Source organism: Populus euphratica, unplaced genomic scaffold (assembly GCF_000495115.2).
Source record: "Populus euphratica unplaced genomic scaffold, PopEup_1.0 scaffold347.1, whole genome shotgun sequence".
NCBI lineage: Eukaryota > Viridiplantae > Streptophyta > Magnoliopsida > Malpighiales > Salicaceae > Populus > Populus euphratica.
Window position 1 is genome coordinate 111,019 of NW_011500236.1, and position 15,211 is coordinate 126,229.

The 15,211-nt window shown below is 34.5% G+C and overlaps 1 protein-coding gene and 1 long non-coding RNA gene across 6 annotated transcripts; one reads left to right on the plus strand and one right to left on the minus strand.

Annotated features, from left to right (window-relative positions):
* Positions 1–687: 687 nt before the first annotated feature.
* LOC105112509 (uncharacterized) lies at positions 688–1,501 on the plus strand. The gene is made up of 2 exons (XR_839766.1): positions 688–967; positions 1,089–1,501. It is a non-coding gene; the product is annotated as an uncharacterized LOC105112509 (long non-coding RNA).
* A 322-nt stretch (positions 1,502–1,823) lies between these two features.
* Positions 1,824–12,930, minus strand: LOC105112510 (phosphatidylinositol 4-phosphate 5-kinase 7-like). Of its 5 annotated transcripts, none has more exons than XM_011008232.1 (10): positions 12,844–12,930; positions 12,233–12,290; positions 10,984–12,066; positions 9,980–10,147; positions 8,575–8,740; positions 5,832–5,942; positions 5,553–5,740; positions 4,254–4,429; positions 3,116–3,284; positions 1,824–2,377 (listed from the first exon to the last, which is right to left on the minus strand). In XM_011008232.1, the coding sequence occupies exons 2-10, from the start codon at positions 12,274–12,276 to the stop codon at positions 2,098–2,100; spliced, it is 2,385 nt and encodes a 794-aa protein (XP_011006534.1). In that variant the 5' UTR covers positions 12,277–12,290; positions 12,844–12,930; the 3' UTR covers positions 1,824–2,097. The 5 variants fall into 5 exon arrangements, with proteins under 5 accessions (XP_011006534.1, XP_011006535.1, XP_011006533.1 ...); XM_011008233.1 differs by having other exon boundaries at positions 4,254–4,408; positions 12,833–12,918; XM_011008231.1 differs by having other exon boundaries at positions 12,833–12,918.
* Positions 12,931–15,211: the final 2,281 nt, after the last annotated feature.

Genomic DNA, 15,211 nt, shown 5'->3' on the forward strand with positions numbered 1-15,211 from the left:
AAGCAATCTATAATCACTTTCTCAACATATGAAGTTAAATATGTAGTTAATACATCATATGTTTGTCATTCTATATGACTAAAAAGATTATTAAAGGAATTATGAATGTCACAAGTGAAGCTTGTTGAAATTTATATGGACAAATCATCAATCATTGTATTAGCAAAGAATCCAGTATTTCATAATAGAAGTAAGCATATTGATAAGAGATTTCACTACTTACGAGATTGCATTGCAAACAAAAAAGTTAAAATCAAGATGTGAAGACACAAGACCAAGTTGTCAATATATTCACAAAGCCATATAAATATAATATTTTTATCAAGACGGAAAATATGTTAGGGGTTATGAATAAAGCAAGTTTAAAGAGGGGTGTTGAAAGTATATCAGATTTTAATTCTAAAAAACAGAGTAGTTGGTCTACCGATTAAAAACTGGATAATCTGCTGGAATAAGTTGAATTGACCGACCGGTTTAGTCAACAGAATGTAATTCATATTCAAATTAGGATAATATAATTCATATTCAAATTAGGATTTACTTGGATTAGTTTAACTCCTTAATTATCTAAGACTTCATGCCTATAAAATAAAACTTGTAATTCAACATTATAAAACAACACAAAAGAAAGAGAATAGCTCAAAAAACTTGGAGAAAAACACTTAAAAAAATTATAACTTTCTCTTAATCTTCTTGTTTTTAAATTTTTAACTTTACATTACTGTTTTTAATATTCTACCACACTCATCCTTCTTCCAGGAGAGAGAGATCAAATATAATCATTTGAGTAAAATCATATGGATTGCTGTTAGGGCGCGCCATAGGATTCACGTGATCTTTCCAAAAACTTGGTTTCTTCCCGTTGTATTGGGTGGGAAGCGAGCAGGTGATGAGTGCTGATGGGTGTCCTTTCTCATTGCTCGGTCGTGATAGTAGCTTCTTCATGTGATAAAAGATGGAGTAAGAGGTAACTGTATATGCTTCTATGTTTGTTGTCTTAGATGGAGGAAGGGACCCATGACAGCTTTGCACATTAGTGACATGCATTCTGCGATTTTTGCTCACTAATCATGTTTCTGTATCATTAGAGATGTAGCTCCATTTCTCCTCGCTGGCACACGAGCCGTTCTCTTACTCCAAGACGTCGTAAAAGTCATTCTCTTCCACTCTAAGGTGTTATAAGAGGCAAAGAATTAGGAGTTCCTCAGTGTCTCCTACTCGTAAACCTTCTAGTCCAAGTCTTGAGTTGGTGGAGTGCAACATTCCTCGTGAAAAAATGAGAAAAGAAGAGGAGGGGGAGAAGAAGAAGAGGTGTATCGACTATCATGCATCTTGGTTCTGTCTATCATCAAGTTTCTATTGCCATTCCTAAATTTCAGCACTCTAAACTTATCATTTGAACTTTAGACATTCATGCAAGCTTTTTCACGATTGCTTTATTGATTGCATATACGTTGTTAGATTTGATCTTGGGATAGAAAATGTTAGTCTATTAGGCATATATGTGTTGCTTAATGAATCAGAGAAGCTGTACCGTATCCACGAGGCCAAATTGTAACTTAATGCCATTTAATTGAAAGATTGCAGCTCTGTGCAGCCTGGTCCATGGAAGTCAAAGAAAATGACCGGGAGATAACTTAACCAGTGGTCTGCATGAAACACGAAATTTTAAATCTTCAATTGCATTAGTCCGATTGTCTGTGTTACAGGAAAGAAATGAAAACAAATTACCAACATGAAATTCTTTGGATTTTCCTTTATTGTGTGATAAAGAAATAGATATTAATTTTTTCTTCACAGATAAAAAATAATGAGTGCACAGATGCCAAACGAACAATTTATTTGTGAAAAACAAAGAAACAAATATGCTGCCAGTGGTAGAAGCAGTGAACAAAAGGAAAAAGAAATTCTAGCTTAATTTTGTGCGCTCCTACCAGCATAACTTAACAAATAAATGATTTCTTCAATGAAGCAAGCATTCACCGAAATAAGTGCATAAAAAAGAGTAAATAAATAAAATAGGAAAGGGAAACCTTTGCCAGAAGATATATGGTAATTAATAAACAGGAGGAATGCGAGACCAAGCTCTTGGCAATTTCATGGTTGCTGAGGGAAAACTTTGTGCAAGAAATTGATAAAACGTTTTGCGTAAAATTTGGGCTCAACAATAGAAATCGACTGAGGGTCAAATTTTAATGATTTGCATGCATGCTCAACTTTCTTTTTCACTTTGTATTCCTGTAGTATATCAATTATGCCCATGTAGAGAACAACATCATAAACCTCGAAAAGTTCAATCTCTGCAGAATCAACCTCGTCCTGCATAAGCTTGTGGCTAGCCTGTGCTGGCATGTTCACTCCAAGCTGCACCCGCAACCTAATCATATATGGCAGTTGATCAACAGTTACCTTAACTACTGTTTGATATGTAAGTGAATGTAGCAACTCACAGCATCTGGAAACGTAATATTCGAAGCAAGGCTGAAATTTTCATGCTGAGATCCCTAGAATATAAATTTACAGGAGTTTAAATAGATCTACAAGGGCTTCCTTGGATTCGTTCCTAGGGGTTGGGGACCATATCAAAGAAAGTTGACACTGGTGATTTGAAAGACAAGCCAAACTGGTCAAGGTTTAAGAATGTGGGTTTGAGAAAGGGAGGAAGGAGGAACCATATGCAGAGTTAAATGGTGAAACCAAATATCAGCAGTCCAACTTCAGAATCAGAGTAGTTCAAATACTGTTTGGCATGAACTGATAGAAATAAAAAGGGGGGCTGCTCAACAAAAATATGTTTTATGAGCATAAATCAGCAGTCCAACCTCATTCTTTTGCTGAAAATGACTTCAAATTTCAGCTTAACTTTCAAGTTAATTATTTATATATGGTGTGATAATATCTAACACTGGGATTTCCCAGCCAAATATGTTTGGCAAATTCTCACAGGATTTTTGCATGTTGGTCCTGGTTATATTAGATTCTATATGGATATTGACTTATAGGATCCCCTTCATGATACCAGGCACATTCGGCCAGTTGGTATTAGCAATTGTCACCCTTAGCATCAGAAAACCTCCTTCTAGTGGCATTAAAAAGTTGTAATAATAAAAGGTACCTTCCAGTGCCAGGCAGCAAGAGATCCACCTCCTTCTCACCAAGAGAATTTGCTTTCAATGTATCTCCTCTGCTGTGAGGTCCTGGTGTAGTGCTTACTGAGCTAGGTTCATGGGTTACTAGGAGAAGACCTTTCGGAGGAATCACGAGTGGCCCTTGTGAGTTTATACCTGGTGGATGCAAAAATGAGGTGCCATATACTGAATAAACATGACCACATGCACAGATACTGTAAGAAAGAAGATAGGTGACATTCCACCTAACTAGGATATGCATAGTTTGTTGCCACAGTGATGTTGGCATGAAATTGTTGTTACTCGATTTCAAATCTTGAAACTACCAGATAGCCCTAATCTAATTTAAAATGATATAAAGGATACACACCAAGACTACATGAATTGTTTAACTGGAACTGATATATTTATCTGATAGAGCATTTTTAGAAGGCATACCTAAATTCACCATCCCTAAAGACACCACTAAAAGTTCACTTTCCAATCCATGTAGAGGGAGTCAACAAGAGTATGAAGGTCTGGCTAACCACGGTAACCCTTGTGAAATTTCTCACTTACAGACGGACCTATTATCCCAGTCTGAACACTCATGCTTGCTTTTCCAAACTAATTGCCATCAGCTTGGTTTACTGGAAGCATTTTTGCCACCACTAATCAAAGCAGCTTAACTACAAAATATAACCCAGCAAGTTTTGAGCCATGTCACCCTTCAAAAAGTATAACCTCAAAACTTTAGCAATATCAACTCCTCTCTGAACGAGTTTCAGTGTAAGAATCAAAGCATAAACTTAAGAATTCATGTCAAGATCGTTTTTCTCATCCTCACTTTCTAGATATTACAGATCCCTAAACCATCTTGCATAAACTTTGTTGGAGCCTTCCCAATACTTTCCCCAACATATGCTGCAGATGACTCCGTTTTTTACTTTATTATGGTGAAACTGTACAGTTAAAGTTATCATGAATTCAGAAATACATCTAGCAAAGGACATCTGATACTCACTGCACAATTTAACTCTTAAATGAACCATTAGAAACTACTGAAAAAATCAAGAGGTGATTAGAACTTAAAATTCAGTTAGGTACCTAACTAAAAAAAGATGTTTGTGTTGGGAGGATACCCACCATCAGAAGTAGCCAAAGTAGCATGATTCAGCATTGTAGCAGGTGGTTCTAAGATGGCTCTCAACTGTTCAGGCGCTCTAAAATGTATTCCCAATAGAAGACTATAATCAATTATCTGTTGAGATTCTAAAAAACTGCAGTCCAAAGAGAGTTGCCTGCACAGGAGGAAAGTATTTCTACAAACAATTAGAAGGTAGGAGACTTGATCAGACAATCAATAACTACTCAAGAATGATATTCTTATGGATTCATTCTGAAAGAGATACAACCTGTAGTACAAACAAACATTTTCTGAAGAGAACTAATATTCACACAAAATCACCGAACTTCATGATAAGAATGCCACAAAAAATGAATACATGAAGAAGCATACTTCTTCCATTTTTATCTCAATCTAAATATAGCGATTGACTCGGTGAAAAAGAAAGATTGTGTTGGGGAATATCCTTCCACTTAGGTTGCAGTTGGGATCATGCTGTTCCCCATATTTGGTGCTTTGTCTGGGTACACTACAAAATCCTACAGTAAACAAATCAATGTCGAGAAAGGCAAGAACAAAAAGCAGTGTTGTGGATGCTTGACTCTGAACATCTATCTTTCAAGGCAAGAAATGCTTTTCAATGACTTCCAGTGATATTTGTAGCAATTATGTCATTAACTAGGAGACACAAGGACATCTTTGTGTCTGATAAAAAAAGTGTGCCATAATGTAATGGAGTTTAATGTCCAAATAGTGTAGATTCGACAACACTTTCTGACATTCAATTATGCAGCTCAAATATTTCAAAATCTACACATGAAAGATGAGGAGAATAATGTAGATTTTAAGGGGGTTTTTTTCCCGCAAACATTCTTTACATTAACCAATCTTATTTTTCCAGTAACTTGTTTTTGTCCTTTTTATGAAAATATTTTAAAGAAAAAAATTAGTTCTGCAGGTGAAAGGACAAAAAACAAAGCAAAAGCAAATGATTGCACTGTATTGAACAATCAATGGAAAAGGAAAGCAAATTTAACAACGAAGAGTTCACATAGTGCAACATCTTAATCCAAAGGTAGAGATAAGAATACAAATGATGTCATGAACAGTTGTGTTAGTAAACAAAAAGCCACTGATTAATTAACAAAACAACCTCATCAATTGAGTAGTTACTAAACCTCAGCCACTACAGGATATTGTTATCTTATTCTATGCATACAACAGAGCATAAACTAGATCCTTTGATATCTACCATTGGGTGTGATACCATTAGACCGTTACAGGTTGCATATGGATAATAGAAAATCAAAAGAACTTACTTGAAAAGAGATTCACGCAACAACTTATCCATATGAAACTCATATGCTAGATCAAGATCTTTTAATGTGGTATTTTCTCCAACCTTGTCTTTATCTGTGTATCTCCCTTGAGTTGACCCCTTCAGGTCATAGCGATCATGAATTCTTAATTCTGTGCAAAACATATTTCCCATGACTACAAAGCGTACCTATAAAGAATAGGAAACCCAAAACCCTCACTAAACACAAGTGACATGAATGGAAGAAAGTAATATACAGGCGTATGAAAGCTGCAGATACCTTTTTCCCACCTCTCAATGTTATTCGGTGGACCCCAAAAATTTTTGTGATGAGAGTATTTTCATGCTTCCCTACATGATCGTAATATTCTGGAAGCATCTTTAGAAGGGTCTGCACAGACAAAGAAGAACATACACTTATTTGCAATGCTATGTTGATTAAGAGAAAATTACAATTTGCCATTTCAGAAAAACACCTAGAGAGTACATTCAGTTAGGACCTCTATTTTCATAACCGCCAGTGTCCTAGTATTTTATAGTTTACGATTCTGAGATCCTTTAGAACCAAACCTGACTTTGTAAGCAAAACTTTCAACATTATTAAATTAGCCTAGTGAAGTACTTTGGATGAAATGGTTAAAGTGCAACTCCCTGTGTCAATTAAGCATTTTTTTTTCTCCAAGATATTTACATTGCAACTATTGCTATGTGGACCATTTTTTAAAGAGAATAGAATCATACTTTCTACATGAGCCTTTAGTTTTGTTGAGATATATCTGCGAAACGTATCCCATTTTTATATGCAATGTTTTGTCATCAAGCAAGTTCCAATGTTTTGTCAAAGTATTTATCTATAGACAAAGATATGTTTATGAAATATACACAACTGACCTCTTCAAGCTCGATATTGAGGATAATAAACAAGCAGTTTATGATGAAGATAAAAATTTTGATTAGCATTGTTTACCACCAAGAACCTTATGTGACTAAAATAATAGCTTAGGGTGCACACTAAATCGTTTTCAAAATAGAAGTCCTAAGAAGAAGAAGTTGTTGCGCAATCAATCAACTACCTATAAACAATGCAATAGTGACCTGTACATGTATAGAAAGTGAATAGACCCTACATGATGATGTATGAATCCATCCACGTCCTATGCCTTTCCAAGCCTGGTCTACAGGAAAGTTGGCAAGTCTACCCAACGATTTCTCCCTCACAAGTAATTATAGACAAACAATAGTTTCCTCATATTCAGGTCGGAGGAAATTTTCTCATGTCCATTGGTGTGTTGATATTACTCTTCCATGTGTTGACAATATTAATTGTGCTTTGAATTTTTATTTTTTATTTTTTTACTATCTTCTCTTCCTCACAAATCTTGCTCTCTTTTCTTTAATTCTGTTTAGAAGAATATGGGTTTGCACGAAATTTTTAAGGCAAAATTAATATTGCTAGCACATGGCAACCTAAGCCTCCTAATATTATGACACCTATGGGCAAGAGGAAGTTCTTCCAATCCAGATAGGCGGAAATTACTGTCCATCAGAGACACGACTCAAGGCTTTTATTATCTGCTACCTTTTGCCTTTAATAAATTTAACTCATTGGAAACACACACTAGACTAGCCCATAGCAAATAACTCAATAAAATATCAAAGAACACGCACATAAACCTAACCCAGTGATAAATGCACAATATGAAACTTTAGGCCAATGCAAATGCAACACTTGCAATGATGAACTTGACTAGACAAGGACCCTTTGTCATTAATTATTCGGATAATTATTTTTCAAGATTTTTCATGCAGTATCCCTTTTGTTCTCCCCTTATATCATAACATCTGAAAACAAAACCATATATAACTCTCTAATGGTGAAACTATTGATAGTAAAACATAAACATACTAAGCTTTCCTATCTTCTTTTCTAGCTTACATCGCTGTTATTTGCACAAATGCATTTATTTACTAGTGGAGTCCATTTTGAACTTGTTGCTTATCCATGTGAAAAACTCTTAGCTTCAATAGGATACTGGACTCTACTCTCCAATAGAAGAAAGCACGTGGTGAGAAGCAACAACAGTCATGTGCACCTAATCCTCTGAAAAACCTCACATCTAATTGGATCAAAGCCATATGAATTATCCAGTATATGAATCAACACCATGAAAGCATCTTCAGCTCCATCATTCATTTTCCTCTCTATTTCTATTATGCTGCCACAAAGAGAAGATACCCTCTTCAGGCCCTCAATAACTACAAGCCACTCCATGCAGTTGGGTTTCTTTGACAAATGGACTTCTAACTAAGATGGTCATAACATTATCTTCACCATCTGCACAAAGACCTCTCATTCCAATTTAGAAAGACTACAAAGGGAAAAACCTTGAGAACCAAACTTCATTAAAGTAAATATCAAACAAAGTTGATAGCCAACCTCCACATTTCAACTTCCAACCCCAAGAAAGAGATTAAAAAAAAAAAAGTTTAAGAATCGTGCTGAAATGAGTGGCATCTACACAAGAAAAATCTTTAAGCATGATTGTGAATAAAATCTCAAAATCTAACTGGATATTTCATGCTTTATTCCATATTTTAAACCCTTTTAAAGCATGATTTATGACACTTATCTAGCAGAAGGATTTTCCTTCAAAGGCACGACAAATACCAGTGACAATTGCTTGAAAGTTCCCGCAGAATCAAATAGGATTTGTTTGGAATCTCCATTTCCCAGGTGGGTTTCAATGTGAACAATCAATTTAAAACCTCAACTATAAAGGATCTACAGATCCATTATGAAACAAAAAATTTAAAAGGAAACAAAAAACAAAACAAAAAGAGAAGCATACAAATATTCAATCCTACTAAAATAATAGCAATAAGATACCTAAGGCCATGTCATGAAACAGTATAGTTTCATGGATTTTAGATTTAAATAGACAAGTTGCCAAAGAAAGACTAGGAATTTTGAGTATGCTAAGAATCAGATTATAGTCAGAATGAATGTTTATCTGGATTCAAACCTTCAGTTCGAACTTTTTTAATGTCTTAATCACAAATCTATCATCATGTGAAAGAAAGAAGATACTGCCGCTTTTTCCAGAGGAAGGAAGCTCCGTTAGACCATCATCACCACAGATGGACATCATGTACTCAGCTGCATCGAGCTTAAACATCTCCCTTAAATTCCTGAAATAACAATCCCACAAAAATTGAGATGTCTAACATAAGTAAAAGTATTGAATATCAAGCTCTCTTCTTCAAATTCAAGCTTAAATTAATATATATGTGAAGATTATAATTTCATGTTTGATAAAAAGTCTAAAATGGAAATCCTCTGGGCGGTTATTTTAATTTACCTTAACAGACCTACTCATACAAGTTTAAAAATGCACTACAATAACCATCATAGAGAAAATATGATTGGAAAAACTGCAATTAGCAAAAAGAAGAGAAACCTTCTCGACATAAAGGCTTCAATAAGTAGCAGACAGACTCATACTGAGAGAAGATCAAATGCTGATGTCTGCATTTGAGAGTAAAGCAAGCGGGAAAGTGAAATAACAAGGAAATTATTGCATTCCATGCCACTCCCTTGCATAACAGTTTCTGATACATAGGATTGTTAATTTCATGCTAGAAGTCCTAAATTCTTATAGTCTCCCTTAAAATAAATGTCACATAGGAAAAAGTCCTTGTTTTAGGTTTTAGAATGCCTGGAGACCAGCAATCCACCATAAGCAACAAATAGTCATAAATATCTTGCCAACCCGTGGCAAAGTCAACATTTGTTTAGTTTAACAAGGAGATCAGAGTAAAAAAAGAAAAGGAAAACAAAGAATCCTCAACCAGTGAATACCAACACATCCAAGATGAAACCTGTTCAAGCCTTGTACTTCATTGAAAAGGGCATTCAGCTGCCTATGAGAATAGAACAGTGCTGAAAGTTATAAGATCTCTCCAAATTTACACACTTCTCATTCAAAACACAACACTCATCAAATATGATCAATAGCCTCAAAGGCCTAATGGCAGGTGACTTCCAGCAAAATTCAAGGAGGCCTTACAAGATCTAGGTTTTATGTTCCTACAGGCATTGACATAATATATCTGCTTGAAAATGCAAACAGAAGATCATGAGAAAAAAATCACAGCATCCACTTCTTTCTAATAATCAGAGAAGCAGCCTATTTGAACTCAGCCATAGCTTTCTGCTCTATTAAGAGCTACTTCTGTTGTTAATGACAGTTATATGATATCATTTCAGCTGGGAAAAAACAGAGCACAAAATATCCCCAGTTTACAGCTGGAAGTCACTTGGGATAGATTAAAAATCTACAGCACTATTCTCATTTTTCAAATATTTAAAATGTGTGCTGCTTGTAATGTCTCTTTTCGTGAGTTAAGCAAACATCTGACAATAAATACCTGAAGACCATAGGGCAGTAGTCTTTCCAATAGAAATCAATAGAATAGTGTGGAGGTGTAAACTGGGAACCCTTTCTGGGGAAATACATCCTTATTCTAGCTCGATCTCCAAAATCAGAATCTCGAGCTCCACGCATAGGCACTGGTGTAATCTTGCCAACAGTGTACCTGTGAACTTAAGATCAGATATTTTGCAAGTGTGCTAATGTCCAAGAATATGTTAATGAAATAAAATAAACTTGCACATGCCTGAAAGAGCTATTAACCTGGTGAAAAACCGAACCATTAAAATACCAATTTGGTCCACTTAAACTAGGATGATCAACTTCCTACAGGTGCAAACTTATAGCATAAGATGGAATAAAATAAAAAAACAATAAATGTCTGATTCCTCAGTAACTTAGATTTTAATAGTTGAAGATGCTCTCAAAGAGATCATACCAAAAATAACTTCACATATGGTCCATCTCAAGAAAGAAAAAAACACACACACATATAACAAAACAAAACAGAGAGAGAGAAAGAAAACTTCACATGTTGTCAAACATGTTATGATAGTGGCAGCCAAATCAACATTTTCTACAAGCTAACAAGTACAAGGATTTTTTAACTAATAATAAGAGTTTTCTATGGTAGAAACCCCAAATGGTTGTAACCTTGCTTGGGTAGGGTGATCAGTTGGGATCAAATGCTCAGATATTCCAAATCCCAATAGCCCATCAGATTTTGCTAGTTTTCAGTAGCACATATGAGAATAAAGATAAGGTACAAATACAATAAGCATTATCATAACATGTTTGACAAAAGGGCTTAAAGATTGGTATTGTAACCAAACAAGATGGAATTGTGAACACCAATAACACTTTCATAAGAACTACTATTTGGGTAAGAAAAGATGAACAATTTGAAAGCAGAAAACCTACACCAGAATCAAACAAGAATAAGGGGAAAAACGGATAAAGCAGGAAAAGCAGGAAGGTAGACTTCAATGTCTATCCATTTACCTTATACCAAGTTGCAAACTAAGCATTAGATAATAACTCCAATGGCCTTGGAAAATGTCCACATATGACTTCCTTTTTGTTACTTTCACATCAAATTTGTTTCTCTGTTTAGTTTTGCGGGATGGTTCGGTATTTTTAACTTTCTCATTTTTCAAAACTCCCTGCATGTATTCCCTCTCATAAACTACTGTACAGTTATCCTGCACACCTCTTTGACCCTCATCAGAGGTTTGGGACAGCATACATGATGGTTCACGGCATATAAATTCACTGCCAAGGCTACAACGGCTTGAATTTTCATCTAGTGAGACAGTTCCTAGTGAGAATCGGCCAGAATCTTTAAAGATTCCATTGATTGACATTCTCTCAGATAGACTGCGCATGTCATTTGGTATAAGAACCCTGGTTTTCTCTGAATTTAAAGATGAACTATGAGACAACAAATTTCTTCCACTTTCATAACAGCCTAAGGAGCTGCACCACCTCCTTAGAGATGGATGCTTGGTTCCAGCTGAGTAAAATGTCCCTTTTCCATCCTTAAGTCCCATACTCCACATTCCAAAGTAGTATCCCCCGTCTGCAAACCTATAAACTCCAGATCCATGTCTAAGACCATTTATCCAAAAGCCATCAAAAAGATCACCGTTTTCCCATTTCATAACCCCCCTGCCACATATTTTTCCACCTTTCCAATTCCCCATGTATGTATTTCCATTATTCCAAGAGTACTTACCACAGCCTTCACGCATCCCTTCCTTCCAAGAACCCTCATAAACATCTAAATTAGAATATTGTTTCCTTCCAAGCCCATGCCGTGCATTCATTCTCCAGGCCCCTCTGTATTCGGACCCATCATGTCCTATCAAGGTGCCAATTCCATGAAGGTAACCGCCAGAGAAATCACCTTCATATTTTGCTCCTGAAGACCAAAGTATCTGTCCTTTCCCAGTCATTTTACCTTCTTCCCAGTCACCCTTGTAGACTGTTCCATCACACCATATATATTTACCCTTACCATGAGGAAGTGTTCCCTTGAAAATACCAATGTAGACTTCTCCATTTGATAAGGCCTTCTTGTCAATACTGGGGTATGATAGTAAAAGTCAGGAAATTTTCATCATCATCATAATTATGGAGGACAAATTATGATTTTTTGTATGTGCAAAAGGATATTCTGAAGTGTAAAAACAAGGAGGAAGAAGAAGGTTATGGGTTCAACAAAAGGAGGATTTGGTAACAAGATTAGTACCTTTCACTGTCTTCAATATCTAATAAGTGACGAAGGAGCACCATTTGCTATTCTGGTTCTGAAAATAAGATGCAGTTTATCATATTTAAACGATAGAACCACAAGATTCCTCCACTTCAAGCATTTCATAGCATCTCAAAATTAAAATTAATAATCTAAATTCATCCATTGGTTTACCACAATGAATTGAAACTAAACATAAAATTATCAAATAGAAAAAAACATTTTTGCTATCCCAGAAAAGGTTCACGACCCCATCATCATTAAGGTAAATGGACACAAAATGCCAGGAAAAAAATAAAAAGCCATAATCTTTCAAAACATCATGCATTAGGTTTACCAAAATGAATTGAAACTAAACATGAATTATTACATGGAAAAAAAAATTCTGGCTATCCCACAAAAGGTTAATGAACCTACTCAATTCCAATATCATCATCGAGGTAATTGAACATAAAAGGCCAGCAAAAAAGAAAAAGCCGTAATCTTTCAGAGCATCAAAAGAAAAAAGAGCGAGAAAAATCAAAAGAAAATGGAAATAACCAAATTACACAAGCGCACAGAGAGAGAAACAGGCACTAAAAGAAATCATAAAGTCACCTGAAACATACAAGAAAATCAATCCAAGCATCGTCCAAGCATTTAAGCAACACGATGATGAATCTCCCTCTTTCTCTCTAAAAAACAAAACCCAGAACTTTTTATCTCGAAGGAGCAAAACATACAAAAAAAGGTTGTATCTTGTCCTGTCGATCCTCCAGATCCTCTGCTGCTGCTACAATGGACACTTCACCTCTTTTTATCTCTCTAAAAACATCAGCTTCTTTCTTTGTTCGCTTCTTTCTTCAACTATTAAAAAATGTGTCTTTCTTGCTTTCCTTTCCTTTTCAATTGTTCCGTTGTGTTGTGTTGTCAGTTGTCTGTCAATTGCCCATGCATCAAGTTCCCTCCTTTTCCTTGCGCCTCCTTACACTTTCACTTTCTCTTTCATTCTTTTTTTGGACAAACCTGAAAACAAGTCCCCGTTTATGAAGTTAATATCAATTAAGGGCCTGTTCGTGTGCCCAACCACGCTGGTGGCTGCATGAACAAGCACACTCTCTGTTTTCAACTTTTTTTATCTTGATTAAACCCTTAATGGTAAACAAATTCTCAATTGAAATTGGAATCGTTAAATTTAGCCCCAAAAAAATTATAAATTTGCTGAAATCTTTCACGCCATGTTATGTTAAAACATAAGAGCATAAGAGCTTTGTGTTTCCTTGTATAATTAGGTCTGCTGTATAAGCTCCATGTTATTAAACACGAGGATCTTGCAGAATTCTTTGATTTTGTATGGAGAAAAATTAAGGATGGGGGTGATTGGGAATTCATTGAGGACCTAATTGAGATAAAACATAAATTAGAAACTTAATTGATATTTTCCTTAAGAGTTGGGGACTTTTGTTAGTTTTGCCCTTATACGTTCACCCCCCCACCTCCCTTCTGAAAAGACAAAGGAGAAAGAGGGGGGTTGGGAGCATAAGCATCCATCCATCCAATCGCAAGAATATTGCCACGTGTCAGACACCATTAGTGGGACCTATGTGGTCTTGGGTCCCCCTTACAGATTTCATGGGTCCCCGTCGGCTACGGTGGTGGTGAATGGATGGTGGAGCAGGTGGAAATAGGGTGTGCATGAGCTGTACCTGATTGTCTTTCTTTTTTTTATAAGTATGTGTTATTAATTTATTTATATAAATAATAAATAAGTGTGTTTTAAAATTATTTAAAGAAGTGCTGAAAAAGGAAGGCATAAATCGCAAAGCTCACAACTCTACATGTGAGATTCTTCTGTCTTTATCTTTTATGATCGTGAGTTTGGTCCCCTGTTCTAGAACTCACTTTAGGTTTTTAGGTTTTTTCATGTTTTAAAAAAATTTAAAAAAAAATAATTTTTTTTATTTTTTAAATTTTTTTTTAATATTTTAATATGTTCATATTAAAAATAATTTTTTAAAAATAAAAAATATTATTTAAATATATTTATAAAAAAAAAAACTTTAAAAAACAATTATAACCACCTTTTAAATATTTGACATGACACTTCTTACAAAATTAATATTTTTTATATTTTTTGATTGATTTGATAGTGAATATTAAAAATAAATTTAATAAAATAAAAAAATATATTATTTTAATATATTTTAAAGTGAAAAGTATTTTAAAAAATAATTAATATTACATTCTCAAACATTGTTTAAATTAATTTTTTAATTTATATTAATTTTAAGTTGGGTTGCTTAAGCCCGGGTTAATTTACTTGGCTTCTTAAATCTATAACCGTGGTTTTTCCTTTCTTTTTTTGGGAAAAGTTTTGTTGATAAAGCATGCCAACAACAATTCTCATGTGTGAAAATTAACATCTATTAAATTAAAAAAAAAAAACAGAGAAGAGGAATATAATAAGAAATTTAAACACAAGTGATAATCAAAGAAAAGGAAAAGGATATTCGTCTTCCAATCATCACTTAAGGGTGGAAAAATCACCGAATGAAAAGTTTAATGGCTAGTAATTTTTTAATAACAAATTAGAAACCAAACATTGTAGGATTTATGTGCTGGGATTTAAAAATGTTTGGTAAAAAGTTGAAATTTTAAGATTAAAAGGTAATTGAAAGCTTTATAAGCAATTAAAAGTCTGTATATTTGTTTGTTTATATGATTTACCATATAAAAAAATACAATTAGAAGAAGATATATTAAGCACTTCTTTTTCAAGCTATCAAAACAGTATAATTTGTACATGTTGTGATTGAAAAACACAGTATGCAATTTTGTTGGTATTAGAAACGCAATATTTTCAAGGAATTGTAAAATCAACTACACAAATCATGATAAGAAAAAAATAAACGAGATTGAAAAAAACTAAAAAACGTTATAGATGAATATTGGAGTTTGACTATGATACCATTAATAAAAAGCATTTAATAAGATAGA